Genomic DNA, 13,280 nt, shown 5'->3' with positions numbered 1-13,280 from the left:
ATATTTCAGGTTCTGTCTGACGTAGATTTTTTCGAAGGATATATTCCAAAATCTGTGACTCTCTCCCTTTGAAGGACACTAGAAGCTTGTCTCTACTGTTCCCAGAACCAGAGATATCAGCCTTCAATCAGCTGGTTACTGCTCCAGCTCCACACACCTGGTATGTAGTTTTATATACTCCTTGGCAGATTGCTCTGCCTTAGATACTAGGGAAATGGGGAGAGGGGAATATGGGTTTTCCGCACACAAATAGATTACCCCTATATATTGACTTTTTGTAGGGGGTTCTCAGGGTGCCGCCTTATTTATTCTGGCGGGGGTGCCATCCAGGCAAATGTCATGCAGAGTAGAGGGGGGGGGGGGGGTGTAAGAGAAAGATTTGCTCTGCGGATGCACTCCAAAAGGACAGAAATTAATAGACACGTTAAAATCTTTTAATCTTTATTTCAAACAATTTTTAAAAAGATTTTTTTCAAAATCCTGTGTCCATTTTCCTCTGCCTCCTGAACTCTGATCCCCTCGTCCCCAACACCATTTGGTAGGTGGGATTCTCTAGTTTTTAATTCCATTAAAATCTAAGAAATCTATTTCCGGAAACTGGAGATATCTGCAGTCAAGCAAGTTGTCCTCCCACCAGAAAATTATGAATAAAAAGCCCACTCCACTATACACCCCTCCTCTGCATATTTAACATCCCCTACCACCCTGGAAGTTATGTATCAGGGCCCCTTCATTCAGCCCAATGCCCCCTTCTCCCACCTCATCTCCCACCATCTGTGCAGTAAAGGGGTAATTAGTGGAAATTACTGATCCAGGCCCTACATGCTGAGCGGTTGATATAATACCCCCTACCACCCGCGGGACATCAAAACATATACTGGGTCACCTAAGTGTCCATCTCCGTACTTTGCTCCGCACCTCTGGAAACCCCCTTCTGAAAATCCTGCGTTTGCCTGTGGGTTTGGAAGACTTCTTTCCAGAGAGGTAGTCGAAGAGGGCAAGCCCAGAATATATGAAAGATATCACATTTATGACCGCAGTTTCTCCAGCAAGAGTCAAAAGCTGATGGCCAGATTGTATGTAACCTAAGAGTGAAGTAGGCCCTATTTCCAAGTTTACAAAACATTTGGCATGCCGAGAGATTTTAACCCCTTCAGTGGTTGGTTTTGCTGGGGCAGGACAAACCTACTGGGGCAGGACAGGTTTTTCCTGCCCCAGCAAAACCCACCACAGATCATTAGCAGCTCCTCCCCCCTCACCTTCGCTCCGGCATACTATGCCGGAGCTCCCCTGCCGCCTGTCAGTCATCACACATGTGGCAGGCTCGGGGATGTTTCGCGGTGGCTCGGGAGGACTCGGGCTCCTGAGTGCTCCGTAGTCCCCCCGAGCTGCCTCAAACATCCCCGAGCCTGCCGCCTACGTCACTGCTACATAATGACTGGTGGCTACAGGCTGGGGGAGTGGCAGGGGTTAGAACAGCTCTGGCGTATGATTGCCGGAGCACAGGTGATTGGGGGGGCTGGGGGATGCAACTGGGGGGGCTCAAGAGGTGGTGCGCCAGTGGTGCACACCTGGACACTACTGGCGCACACCTATTTCATATTTGTGGTATGCCTGGACATTTTCCGGGACAGCCCGCTGCAGCAGCGCAGCTGAGCCCGGAAAATTTCCGGCATACCACTCAAGAGGTTAAAGCAAAAACAAAAGATAGTGTCCCACAAAATTTGGGACCTTAGATTGCATTTCTTACTAACCAATATTAAGACTTGGTACCACCGTGAAATTCCCCCCTATGGGAAGAGGCATCCAACCTAGTCACAAAGGCTGGAAAAACTTTTTTTTTTTTTTTTTTTTTTTATAGGGAGTGGATATGATTGGAGTTTCTGAATACTGAATGACTCCCGCAGTTGTGAAAAGGACAATAGAACATCTCCAACATACAAATCCACTAAAGATGTTTGCCCATTATTTAATCCAGTTATCTAGTACTAAATTAGGGATTAGGGACATTAGCGATTTTAAAGATAAAAAAGGGAATGGAAAAAACATATTGTCTGAGGATACCACCAATTTATGCCAATCAACTTATGCCCCTTTCAGACCGCACTTTATAAACGGTATATTGCCGTTTTTTTACCGTTTTAAAACGGTAATGTGTGCGGTCTGAAAGGTGCAGGACCACTTAACCGGTTAGAAAATGCCGTTTTTTCTAACCGGTTAAAATGCAGGGTCCTACCCGTTTCTGAACCGGTATTTTAGCGCAAAAATCGGCTCAGAAACGGTATTTACAGTGAAATCAATGGTCCTTCACTGTGATTGGCTGTTTAACTGTGCAGGAAGCCCAGAACCAGGAAATAGACTTTTCCTGCACACATTGTAAGCATCTGCAGTGTGACTCCGTTTTTTGCACAGTTTTAACTTGCAATAATGACAACCAATTGGTCTAAGGAGGAGGTGAGGGAGCTCCTTAGAATAAGGGGTGAAGAGGAAATATCTATGCAGATGACAGGCACTGTTAAGGATGCTGTCATCTATAAAAATATATCCCAGATGTTGTCAGCTGCAGGTTTTGTGCGTAGTACATCGCAAATCATTAACAAGTTGAAAACACTCAAGCGCAAATTCCACGAGGTCAATGACCACAACCGTACCCGCAGTGGGGCAGCACGCAGGGACTGGGAGTTTAGAACAGTGCAGAAGTGTTTTTGGGCATTCAGCCCTTGCCGCTCCACTGGCTCTCTGCTCCAGTCTCGGAGCGGCGGAATGTCGCCAGCAAACAGCTGCAGAAGAAAACACCTGTGCTGAAGAACATTTGGCCATTACTTCTCCAGTTCCAGTACCACAGTGCAGCACATCCCCTCCACCACTGTTTGATGACGACATCACGGATACTCCGATGCTAGAGCCAGAGACGCAAGATGTCATTGGCCACACCCAGGCTGTTACACAGCCGCAACCTCTGGAAGCTGAAAACAGTCATCCTGGGACCAGCCAGATGGGTCCAGTTCCGACCGTTCCGTTACATGCAAACACCCAGCCTGGGACCAGCCAGATGGGTCCAGTTCCGACCGTTCCGTTACGTGGAAACACTCAGCCTGGGACCAGCCAGATGGGTCCAGTTCCGACCGTTCCATTACGTGGAAACAGTAAGTATACACCAGTTTGTTACATACTTGCAAACAGGGAATTTTTTTTTTTTTAATGGTTAGCATAATACTGCATCACAGCACATAGGTCATGGGTGGCATTGGCACTATGCCTCCAAGTGTGTGGAGTTTGCATGTTTCCTCTATACTTGCATTCCATGCCTCCAAGTGTGTGGAGTTTGCATGTTTCCCCTATATTTGCCAACAAGGCCTCCAAGTGTGTGGAGTTTGCATGTTTCCCCTATACTTGCATTCCATGCCTCCAAGTGTGTGGAGTTTGCATGTTTCCCTTATATTTGCATTCCATGCCTCCAAGTGTGTGGAGTTTGCATGTTTCCCCTATATTTGCATTCCATGCCTCCAAGTGTGTGGAGTTTGCATGTTTCCCCTATACTTGCATTCCATGCCTCCAAGTGTGTGGAGTTTGCATGTTTCCCCTATATTTGCAAACAAGGCGTCCAAGTGTGTGGAGTTTGCATGTTTCCCCTATATTTGCATTCCATGCCTCCAAGTGTGTGGAGTTTGCATGTTTCCCCTATACTTGCATTCCATGCCTCCAAGTGTGTGGAGTTTGCATGTTTCCCCTATATTTGCAAACAAGGCGTCCAAGTGTGTGGAGTTTGCATGTTTCCCCTATATTTGCATTCCATGCCTCCAAGTGTGTGGAGTTTGCATGTTTCCCCTATACTTGCATTCCATGCCTCCAAGTGTGTGGAGTTTGCATGTTTCCCCTATACTTGCATTCCATGCCTCCAAGTGTGTGGAGTTTGCATGTTTCCCCTATACTTGCATTCCATGCCTCCAAGTGTGTGGAGTTTGCATGTTTCCCTTATATTTGCATTCCATGCCTCCAAGTGTGTGGAGTTTGCATGTTTCCCCTATATTTGCATTCCATGCCTCCAAGTGTGTGGAGTTTGCATGTTTCCCCTATACTTGCATTCCATGCCTCCAAGTGTGTGGAGTTTGCATGTTTCCCCTATATTTGCAAACAAGGCGTCCAAGTGTGTGGAGTTTGCATGTTTCCCCTATATTTGCATTCCATGCCTCCAAGTGTGTGGAGTTTGCATGTTTCCCCTATACTTGCATTCCATGCCTCCAAGTGTGTGGAGTTTGCATGTTTCCCCTATATTTGCAAACAAGGCGTCCAAGTGTGTGGAGTTTGCATGTTTCCCCTATATTTGCATTCCATGCCTCCAAGTGTGTGGAGTTTGCATGTTTCCCCTATACTTGCATTCCATGCCTCCAAGTGTGTGGAGTTTGCATGTTTCCCCTATACTTGCATTCCATGCCTCCAAGTGTGTGGAGTTTGCATGTTTCCCCTATACTTGCATTCCATGCCTCCAAGTGTGTGGAGTTTGCATGTTTCCCTTATATTTGCATTCCATGCCTCCAAGTGTGTGGAGTTTGCATGTTTCCCCTATATTTGCATTCCATGCCTCCAAGTGTGTGGAGTTTGCATGTTTCCCCTATACTTGCATTCCATGCCTCCAAGTGTGTGGAGTTTGCATGTTTCCCCTATATTTGCAAACAAGGCGTCCAAGTGTGTGGAGTTTGCATGTTTCCCCTATATTTGCATTCCATGCCTCCAAGTGTGTGGAGTTTGCATGTTTCCCCTATACTTGCATTCCATGCCTCCAAGTGTGTGGAGTTTGCATGTTTCCCCTATATTTGCAAACAAGGCGTCCAAGTGTGTGGAGTTTGCATGTTTCCCCTATATTTGCATTCCATGCCTCCAAGTGTGTGGAGTTTGCATGTTTCCCCTATACTTGCATTCCATGCCTCCAAGTGTGTGGAGTTTGCATGTTTCCCCTATACTTGCATTCCATGCCTCCAAGTGTGTGGAGTTTGCATGTTTGCCCTATACTTGCGTACCAAGCCTCCTATGCGTGTACCAAAATACTCCTCAAAGCGCTCTTTAATATTTGTGTCTTGTCTGTATAAATAGTTAATATTAAATTAATCCAAATTAGTTTTTTAACAACATTTTATAACCCCACAGTATATAATGTGCCGCAAAGGAGACGCAGACCGAATAAGACGGAGCAAGCGGCTCGCATCATGACTACAGTCCTCACTGAAAAGCTCGAGCAATTGGATGCAGCCATGTCTGCTAGAGAGGATGCAAGACTGGACCGCTTCATACAGGCCCAGCAGGATATGCATAATGATTTCTTTGTGCGTCTTAATCAAGATACCCGAGAATTCATTCACACCTTTGACCAAATGCAATTACAAAGGCAAAGGGAGATGCAGGAATTTCTATTTGCCCATCAAAGAGATATGAAGGAATTTCAAATGACTTTGATTGACAGATTGCTAACACATGAGCGTCCACCCGCAATTGCCCCCCAACAGTACCCACAATATGCATATCCCTCTGTTTCAGATCATACCCGTCCACCCTCCTTCCAACCTTACTCTTCCCATTACAACCAGGGTCCTGCACGCCAACCGCTGTATACTCAACCCGAGAGTGCCAATAATCCACCTACACAACCTCAGCAAACCCTCACCTGCCCACCACCTGAAAGCGTGCATCCTCCCCAAAATATCTCTAGTTCTTCAAGCCCCTTAAGTCAAGATGCCCCTAGCTTCACTGTTTTAAAATGAGTTCAGATAATTTATTTATTATTATTTATTAACAGTTTCTTATATAGCGCATACATATTACGCAGCGCTGTACAGAGAGAATATTTGAACATTCACATCAGTCCCTGCCCCAGTGGAGCTTACAATCTATATTCCCTACCACATGTACACGCTCATGCAGACATTCTAGGGTTAATTTTTGTTGGAAGCCAATTAACCTATCTGTATATTTTTGGATTGTGGGAGGAAACCGGAGTACCCTGAGTAAACCCACGCAAGCACGGGGAGAATATACAAACTCCGCACAGTTAGAGCCATGGTGGGGATCGAACCCATGACCTCAGCGCTGTGAGGCAGTAATGCTAACCATTACACCATCCGTGCTGCCACCAACAATGCAACATGTTTTGCCTTGCAGTGTTTTATGTTTTTCGAAAACATTGTTTTGGAATGTTTGTGTGATATCATTAGAGTGTTTTTTGTTTTTATACCACATTGTTTTTGGATATTTGTGATATCCTCGTTATCAAATAAGATGCTGATGTGTTTGTGTAATGTTTAAAAAAAATAAAAAAAAAATTCTTGGTTTGCGTTTGAACCATAAAACATTTGAACGTTACAAGTGAGTTGTGTCTTACATCTAAAAAAGGAAATTCACATAAACATTAAACTGGTTTATTTGAGAAGAAAACTTTGAGTAACAAGATTCAAAACACAACATTTTTTAATGAAGCAGGGAGGAAAGGTTGGACACCATTGCAGCCCTGATCTGCTCAGCACTCCCAGAATGCTCACCCATGTATGTTTCGCAAACAGGTGCAGGATACATTTCGGATTCAGTAACGGCCCACTCAGGTAAAAAGTCCTCACACTTTAGCTCGCACAGGTTATGTAGTATGCAACAAGCCACTAAAATTTGTGGCATAAATTCGAGGTCTACATCATTCCTCTTTAGAAGACACCGCCAACGACCTTTTAAACGTCCAAATCCATTCTCCACTACCATTCTTGCAGAACTTAGGGTGTGAGTAAAATTGACTTGCTCCGGACTAAGTACAACTTGTTGGGTGTATCCTTTCATAAGCCATTTGCGTAAGGGGTAGGCTGCATCTCCTATGAGGTGTACTGGTATTTCAACCCCATCCACAAATTTCGATTTCTATTGTAAAAAAAAAGAAAAAAAAGTTAAATAACTAACAAACAAAATATGGTATATGCACATCAAATGTATACCTGTATTGGCTTGGAGTAAAACAATATTAAGTATAATTCGGTATACCAGTTGCCAAAATGGTTAGTTGGGAACTGAAATTGGGCCTTGGAAAAAATGGATAATGGAAGGGGGAGCACAACAGCTTTAACGTGCCATGTTGCCATTTGAGTTTCACGGCATATCAGAAGGGCTCATACAAATAATTGGGTACCATGCTGTGGCATGAGTATGGGACAATGGTGGTGTACAGGTATGGAGACATGGATTCAGCACAGTTAAAAAATCAAATATGGTAGTAAAATTACATGATGGTGAGTCATTTCATAATGGCTAGTGGTGCGGCTTATGTGAACTGTTGTGAAGCCCACCTCTGGTGCTTTCTATGGAATATTGCCTAATCTGTGTTAGGTCACATATCATACTATGTCAATACGGATGATGCCACTGTTATATGTTAATTGAGTCGACACATAATTTTCCGCCGACATACATTAGGATGACAGTACAAGGCCAACATACTTCAAACTCTACATGGCCCCAGATGCACAGTCCATAAGGGCAACACATGCTTTAGATGGAAATGCACTTGCTCGACAGTCATAAGGTCGACATTATTTGTCACGGATTTATAAAATATCATGTGCTGCCAGGTGGCATTTCATGCCCTAACAGCCACTGAGGTGTGATTGGGATTGTTGTGGCGAGGATAGGAAGGATCAGATCACAAAGCATGGGGAGTAAAGGGAACGACTTTGCAATGAGTGCATGCGTGTCTCAACATTTTGGTTTAAAAATAGAAAAATGCACATGGCAACCTTTCCTCATGTCGACGTAGTAGACCGAATGGACGTCTATACAATGACACTCATATACAGGAAAGAACAGAAGCAGTATATAATGGAAGATATATTCACAATATTGTCTTTTAAATATTAGAATGGAACAGAACACGCATGATTCAAAAACATGTAAAAATGTTATAGTTATATTATTGTTATACATACCTCTCTAGGGAACAGCCATCCAACTTTCTGTTCCTCTGCTAATCGGTAAAGATCTGAGTTTGCTAGCACTCGGGCATCGTGGGAACGGCCAGGCCACCCAATGAATACATCAGTGAAGCTGAAATGAAAAATATGAGAAATGTCAAAAACACAAGTCTGAAATGTTACACTTGCATTAAACAATAGGAATAAAAGCATTCATACCAATACTTGTGATCAACCACAGCTTGCAAGATGATGGAATGCCATCCCTTACGGTTATGGTAATCCGCATGACTCTCATGGGGTGCAATTATGGGGATGTGGGACCCATCAATCGCTCCCGCACACTGCGGATATCCACGCATTACAAATCCAGCAATGGTCTGATCCAACCGTGTCCCTTGCGGTAGACGAATCAGCGTCGTATACAGTTTGTCCAGCAATGCACGTGTGACTTCGTGCACTATAGTGCATACTGAAGATACTCCCACTCCAAACAGGGAAGCAATTGACCGGTATTCGCCAGGAGTCGCGTACCACCACAATGCTATTGCAAGCCTCCTCATTGGCTCAATGGGTCGTCGATAATTGGTAGTTGCACGAGTGAGCGCTGGCGTCAATATGTCTAATAGATACATGAATGTGGCACGGGACATCCGGAAGTGCGCCTTCCACTGAACATCACAAAAGTTTACCATACTCCGCATGAAGACAACTCCACTCTCACGCTCTCTGGACCACAATCAACGCTGCGTAGACATGTTAAGGGCCAGAATGGTGTTTGTCATCTCAAAAACAAAAACCCTCCTCCGGCGCTGGTATTGGCGCTGAGAGCGACGACTTTCCTGCCAGAAATTAGTCACACTTCTCTGACTCTCAGCCAAGAAGTGCATTCTTCTCCTATGCATTATAAAGAGGGACAGAAAGTGGCAGAATGTAAGCACATTTATTAACCTTTCACATGCTAGATCCAGGAGCAGGAGAGCTGACAAAAGCATAAAGTCTGTGGACACTTCACTGGCCACCATTGTTGCTGCTGTACTGTTCAGAGCAGTCCCCTCCCCCTCCTTTTATGCTCTACAAACATCATAAGTGTGGGCCAGAGAGATTGTGGGTAAAAAAGTCCATTTGAAATTACATGCAATGATCTTCTATGGGCTTAAACGGGATAAAACCTAGGGACAAAAAACGAATCTTAAATGGGATTATATGTAAAAAAAACGGCTTTTCAAAGGTAATATACCGTTTAAGAGCTGCGGTCTGAAAGGGGGTTTAGCTTGCAGACCCGTTTTTTAAAACGTTTAACATTACCTGGACAAAGCCAGTTTTGCGGTCTGAAAGCAGCATAATGTAGCTTTAATTGATTTACATAAGGTTGAAATTTTCAGAGTGGCAGGTGGTGGCAACCAGAGTAAATCAGAAAGAGGTATCGGATGGGAGTAGCAACCTTCTAAAACAACCCACAGTGTAGGGTCATTGAGGGCAAACAAATCCCTAGCCGGACTCAATAAACAAGCCAAACAGTATTTTTCAATGTCTGGGTAAGTGACACCTTTGTCAGACTTTGGAAGTATAGGTATTTTTAGCAATTTTAGTTTCAAACCTCTTTAAATATATCTGGTCAGAACTTGATTACATTTGTTAAGTACATAGTTAGAGGGAAATACCGGGATGGCACAAAATAAATACATTCATTTTGGCAAAAGTACCATTTTTGCCTCAGCAAGTCTGCCCAGCCAGGAAACATTGTGCATCATCCAGTTTCCAGTCAGCCCCACAAAGGCCTTCAGCAAGGGACCAAAATGACATTGAATTAAATGCTTCTTACTAGTCAAATTAATCCCTATATATTTCAATGAGCGGGACTGCCATGAATAATTAAAAGATTATTTAAGTCTAGAAACTACGTTGGGGGGAATATTTAGAGGGAAGGCCTCTGTTTTATTAATGTTTACTTTACAGAAAGAAACTTCAGAATACTTCTGTAGCACGTTGAGAAGGGAGCGAATTTTCAGCATCTAATAGACAAAAGCAAACTATCGTCTGCAAAGAGAGTAAGTTTGTATCATAAACCACTGAGAGTTGGACTTTTGATGAATCATGAATCCTAATGTATTTAGCCAAAGGCTTAACCACTAAAGCAAAGATAAGAGGGGGCAACCTTGATGGGTACCAATAAAGAGCAACAATCCTGAGGAGCTACAACCATTCATGAAGTCCCTAGCAGAGGGTGAGGAGTAAAGTGCCAATACAGAGTGTAATATCCTACTGATGAAGCCAAATTTTTTCACAGTTGCCTTCATAAACCCCCAATGTAGCCTGTCAAATGCTATTTCAGTATTCGATAATGTTAATCACCCTGCACGTGTTTTTTGGAGCATGCCTGTTCAGGACAAAACCAACCTGACATGGGTTGATGAGTGAGCGGAGAAGTGGACAAATATGGTTAGGAATCAATTTCAAATAAAATTTCAAATATGAATAAGAAGAGCGATGGGTCTAAAATTTTGAACCAAAGCCTGAGGTTTCCCCGGTTTGGGAACATTTAAGTCGAGATTTTAACATTTTAGCCGGAAAGCTTCAAAATGCCAAAGCCTCATTAAGCACTGCAAGGTGCACTGGAGACAATTGTGTTTTTAGGGTTTTATAGAAATTTGGGGGGGTAACTGTCATGGCCCTTAGTTTTATCTTTAGGTAAATAGGTAAATAATCTATTCCCTTATGCACCTCAGCTAGTGTCCAAGGTTCGTTAAGAGACATATAGGTTTTTGGAGAGTTCAAAGAAAGACTAAAGGTCCTTACACACTGAGCGCCTTTCCCCCAGCCTGCCATGGTCAGCGGGGGGCGGGCGGCTTTGCATAGTGCAGTGCTATGCAAAGCCATCCTCAAAGCCGCTCATCTGCTGGTAATACCAGCAGATGAGCGGCTTTCCCGGAAATGATGTGGGAGCGCGCATCACCGCTCATAGCCGTCCTGTACACACTGGGCAGCTTTGAGCTGAAAGCCGCTCAACCTTGCTGTTTTGAGCGGCTTTCAGCTCAAAGTCGTCTATTGTGTATGGGTCTTAAGTTTACCCAAAAATGTTCCAATAGCAAAAGAGTTAGACTGACATATAAAAGGGTCATCTTTTAGATTATAAAGTTTATAGTAGTATGTCACAAAAACGTTGGATATTTTGTTTGGGTCACAGATTTTCAAACCAGTTTGAGTAAATCATACAGGTTTTCTCTTTAGCCCTCTTGCCCCTTAACTTCATTGCCAGAACTCTTCCAGCGCGATTCCCAAAAAGGTAAAATATTTGGTTCAGTTTGCTAAGATTACGCTGAACTTCTATTAAATACAAGACATTGACTTATCATTTGGGTTAGCTTTGTGAGCAGTTTATAAAGTATAAACATCTAGTTCAACATCGATCTAAATCGCAGAACCATGTATTACTGCTTTAAGGGCCTGCCGGTATTTTAAAGCAGACATCATTTACAAAGACTGATCTGGTTTTGCCTTGTAAATTATTGCTGATTTAAAATGATGTGCATACTTGCAGGAAATCCAGAAGTCTTCATCTCGCAGTCTATTACATTTTGCTCTTTGTGTTGTTTCAAATTAATTAAAAGGTGTTTTGATAGGAGTGAAAAAAATATATCTCTGTACACAATAGGTCATATTTAAGAACTTTATTAAATTGAATGCTAATCAAGTAAAAACTATTGGCAATGCCACTTACATGCTCCAGGGCACCCTCCAAAATGATCCCACATACTTTATATAATCAAGCGCACCATTGACAGCATATTTTGGTGGGAGTATAATTATATCTGATACCCAGACCAATTATATCTGATACCCAGACCAACAAATTACTACAATATATAAGTGCCTGATTCAGACCTGATCGCTTATCTGCAAATTTGCAGATGACTGCAAGTACAGAGTGAAAACTCAGTAAGTAAATTGCTCAAATATCGCTATCCTGTATCCTGTTGCACACCCATACGTAATTCACTCACCATAAAATGATTTTCCCAGTCGGTGCAAATGTGAAAGCATGTTGAACTTTGTCATGTGTCGACATTTTCACTGTTGACGTAATGACCTGTTAACCTAATGACCTCAAACTATAAAATTATACAAAACAAAATTGTATAGAAATGTCATTACCTGAGATTATACAGCATTGGCATATACTGTACTCCCAATGAAGTTGCTAGAGGAAACACATTTTGGCCTCCTCTACTGTACTCCGCTGATGCTGGCAGTTTGGGTGGAAGTACAACATCACAAATGACACAAGTGTTCATATATATATAATGGAAAGAGATAAAGGACCAGTGCTAATGCATGAATAGAGAACAATGCAGTTTGTCAAGATTCGGTATGAAATCCCGACGGTTAAAATCCCGAATGTGTCATAATACCGACAAGGACAAAATCCCAACATTTAAAATCCCGACAAGGACAAAATCCCGACATTTAAAATCCCGACAAGGTCAAAATACCAACATATAGAATGTACAGGTGAAACAGTGTACATGACTTTGTGTCGCGAGGTCGACATGGGTTTTTTCACTGTTTTTTGACCCGACTGTCGACATTGTCGACCTGGACACAGTTGGAAGTGAACCGCAGCCCCTCGCATGGCTAGCTTCACTCGCAATGCTTCGGGCACGGTTCCTCGCTGCGCTCGGCACACAATTTTATTCTCCCACCACGCCCTAGTGGATGGTAGGGTATGAAATGCCGCCTGTCGGCACATGTCCGGTAAAAAAACAGTAAAAAAAAACCATGTCGACCTCACGACCTGTCGACACAAAGTCGTTGACTGTTTCACCTGTACATTCTATATGTCGGTATTTTGACCTTGTCGGGATTTTAAATGTTGGGATTTTGTCATTGTCGGGATTTTAAATGTCGGGATTTTGTCATTGTCGGTATTATGACCCATTTGGGATTTTGACCCTGTCGGGATTTTGACTGCATCCCGTTTCTCAATATAAGATGGATATAAAAGGTTTACACCTAAATTGGGTTATTTCATATTAGAAGGGATGAACACTACATTAAAATGGAATTGATATTTTAATAAAATGTAAAATTAAAACATACACAGATATAACAACAATAATACCTTAAATGCTGAAACACAATTATTACACACTGACAGAAAATATGCAAAATGTTATTCCAAGAAATTAATAACCAAGGATTAATAATAATGATGCATGGCCAAGATTGTCAAAACAACATGTTAGTAGCTGTAGATAGCAAGCTTGTTAGAGATTATTTTGCAAACAGCTGTTAGTTTTCATGTTGCTTTTAAGTAGGGTGCTGGAATGAGGCTCAAGCAGA

The 13,280-nt window shown here is 42.8% G+C and overlaps 2 protein-coding genes across 2 annotated transcripts in view; both read right to left on the bottom strand.

Moving 5' to 3' along the window:
• NMS (neuromedin S) overlaps nt 1–12,776 on the bottom strand; it is a 74,133-nt gene extending 61,357 nt beyond the window's left edge. Inside the window, exon 1 of the mRNA XM_083174365.1 lies at nt 11,942–12,776. Coding sequence (XP_083030491.1) covers nt 11,942–11,996 — 55 coding nt within the window. The 5' untranslated portion in view covers nt 11,997–12,776. The remainder of the gene's footprint in view (nt 1–11,941) is intronic.
• Nucleotides 6,460–10,893, bottom strand: LOC146059299 (uncharacterized). The gene is made up of 3 exons (XM_083171408.1): nt 8,157–10,893; nt 7,953–8,070; nt 6,460–6,894 (listed from the first exon to the last, which is right to left on the bottom strand). The coding sequence occupies exons 1-3, from the start codon at nt 8,639–8,641 to the stop codon at nt 6,460–6,462; spliced, it is 1,038 nt and encodes a 345-aa protein (XP_083027534.1). The 5' UTR covers nt 8,642–10,893.
• Nucleotides 12,777–13,280: the final 504 nt, after the last annotated feature.

The sequence above is a fragment of the Crinia signifera genome, chromosome 2 (assembly GCF_055691185.1).
Source record: "Crinia signifera chromosome 2, ASM5569118v1, whole genome shotgun sequence".
NCBI lineage: Eukaryota > Metazoa > Chordata > Amphibia > Anura > Myobatrachidae > Crinia > Crinia signifera.
This window is presented reverse-complemented; position numbering and strand designations above follow the sequence as displayed.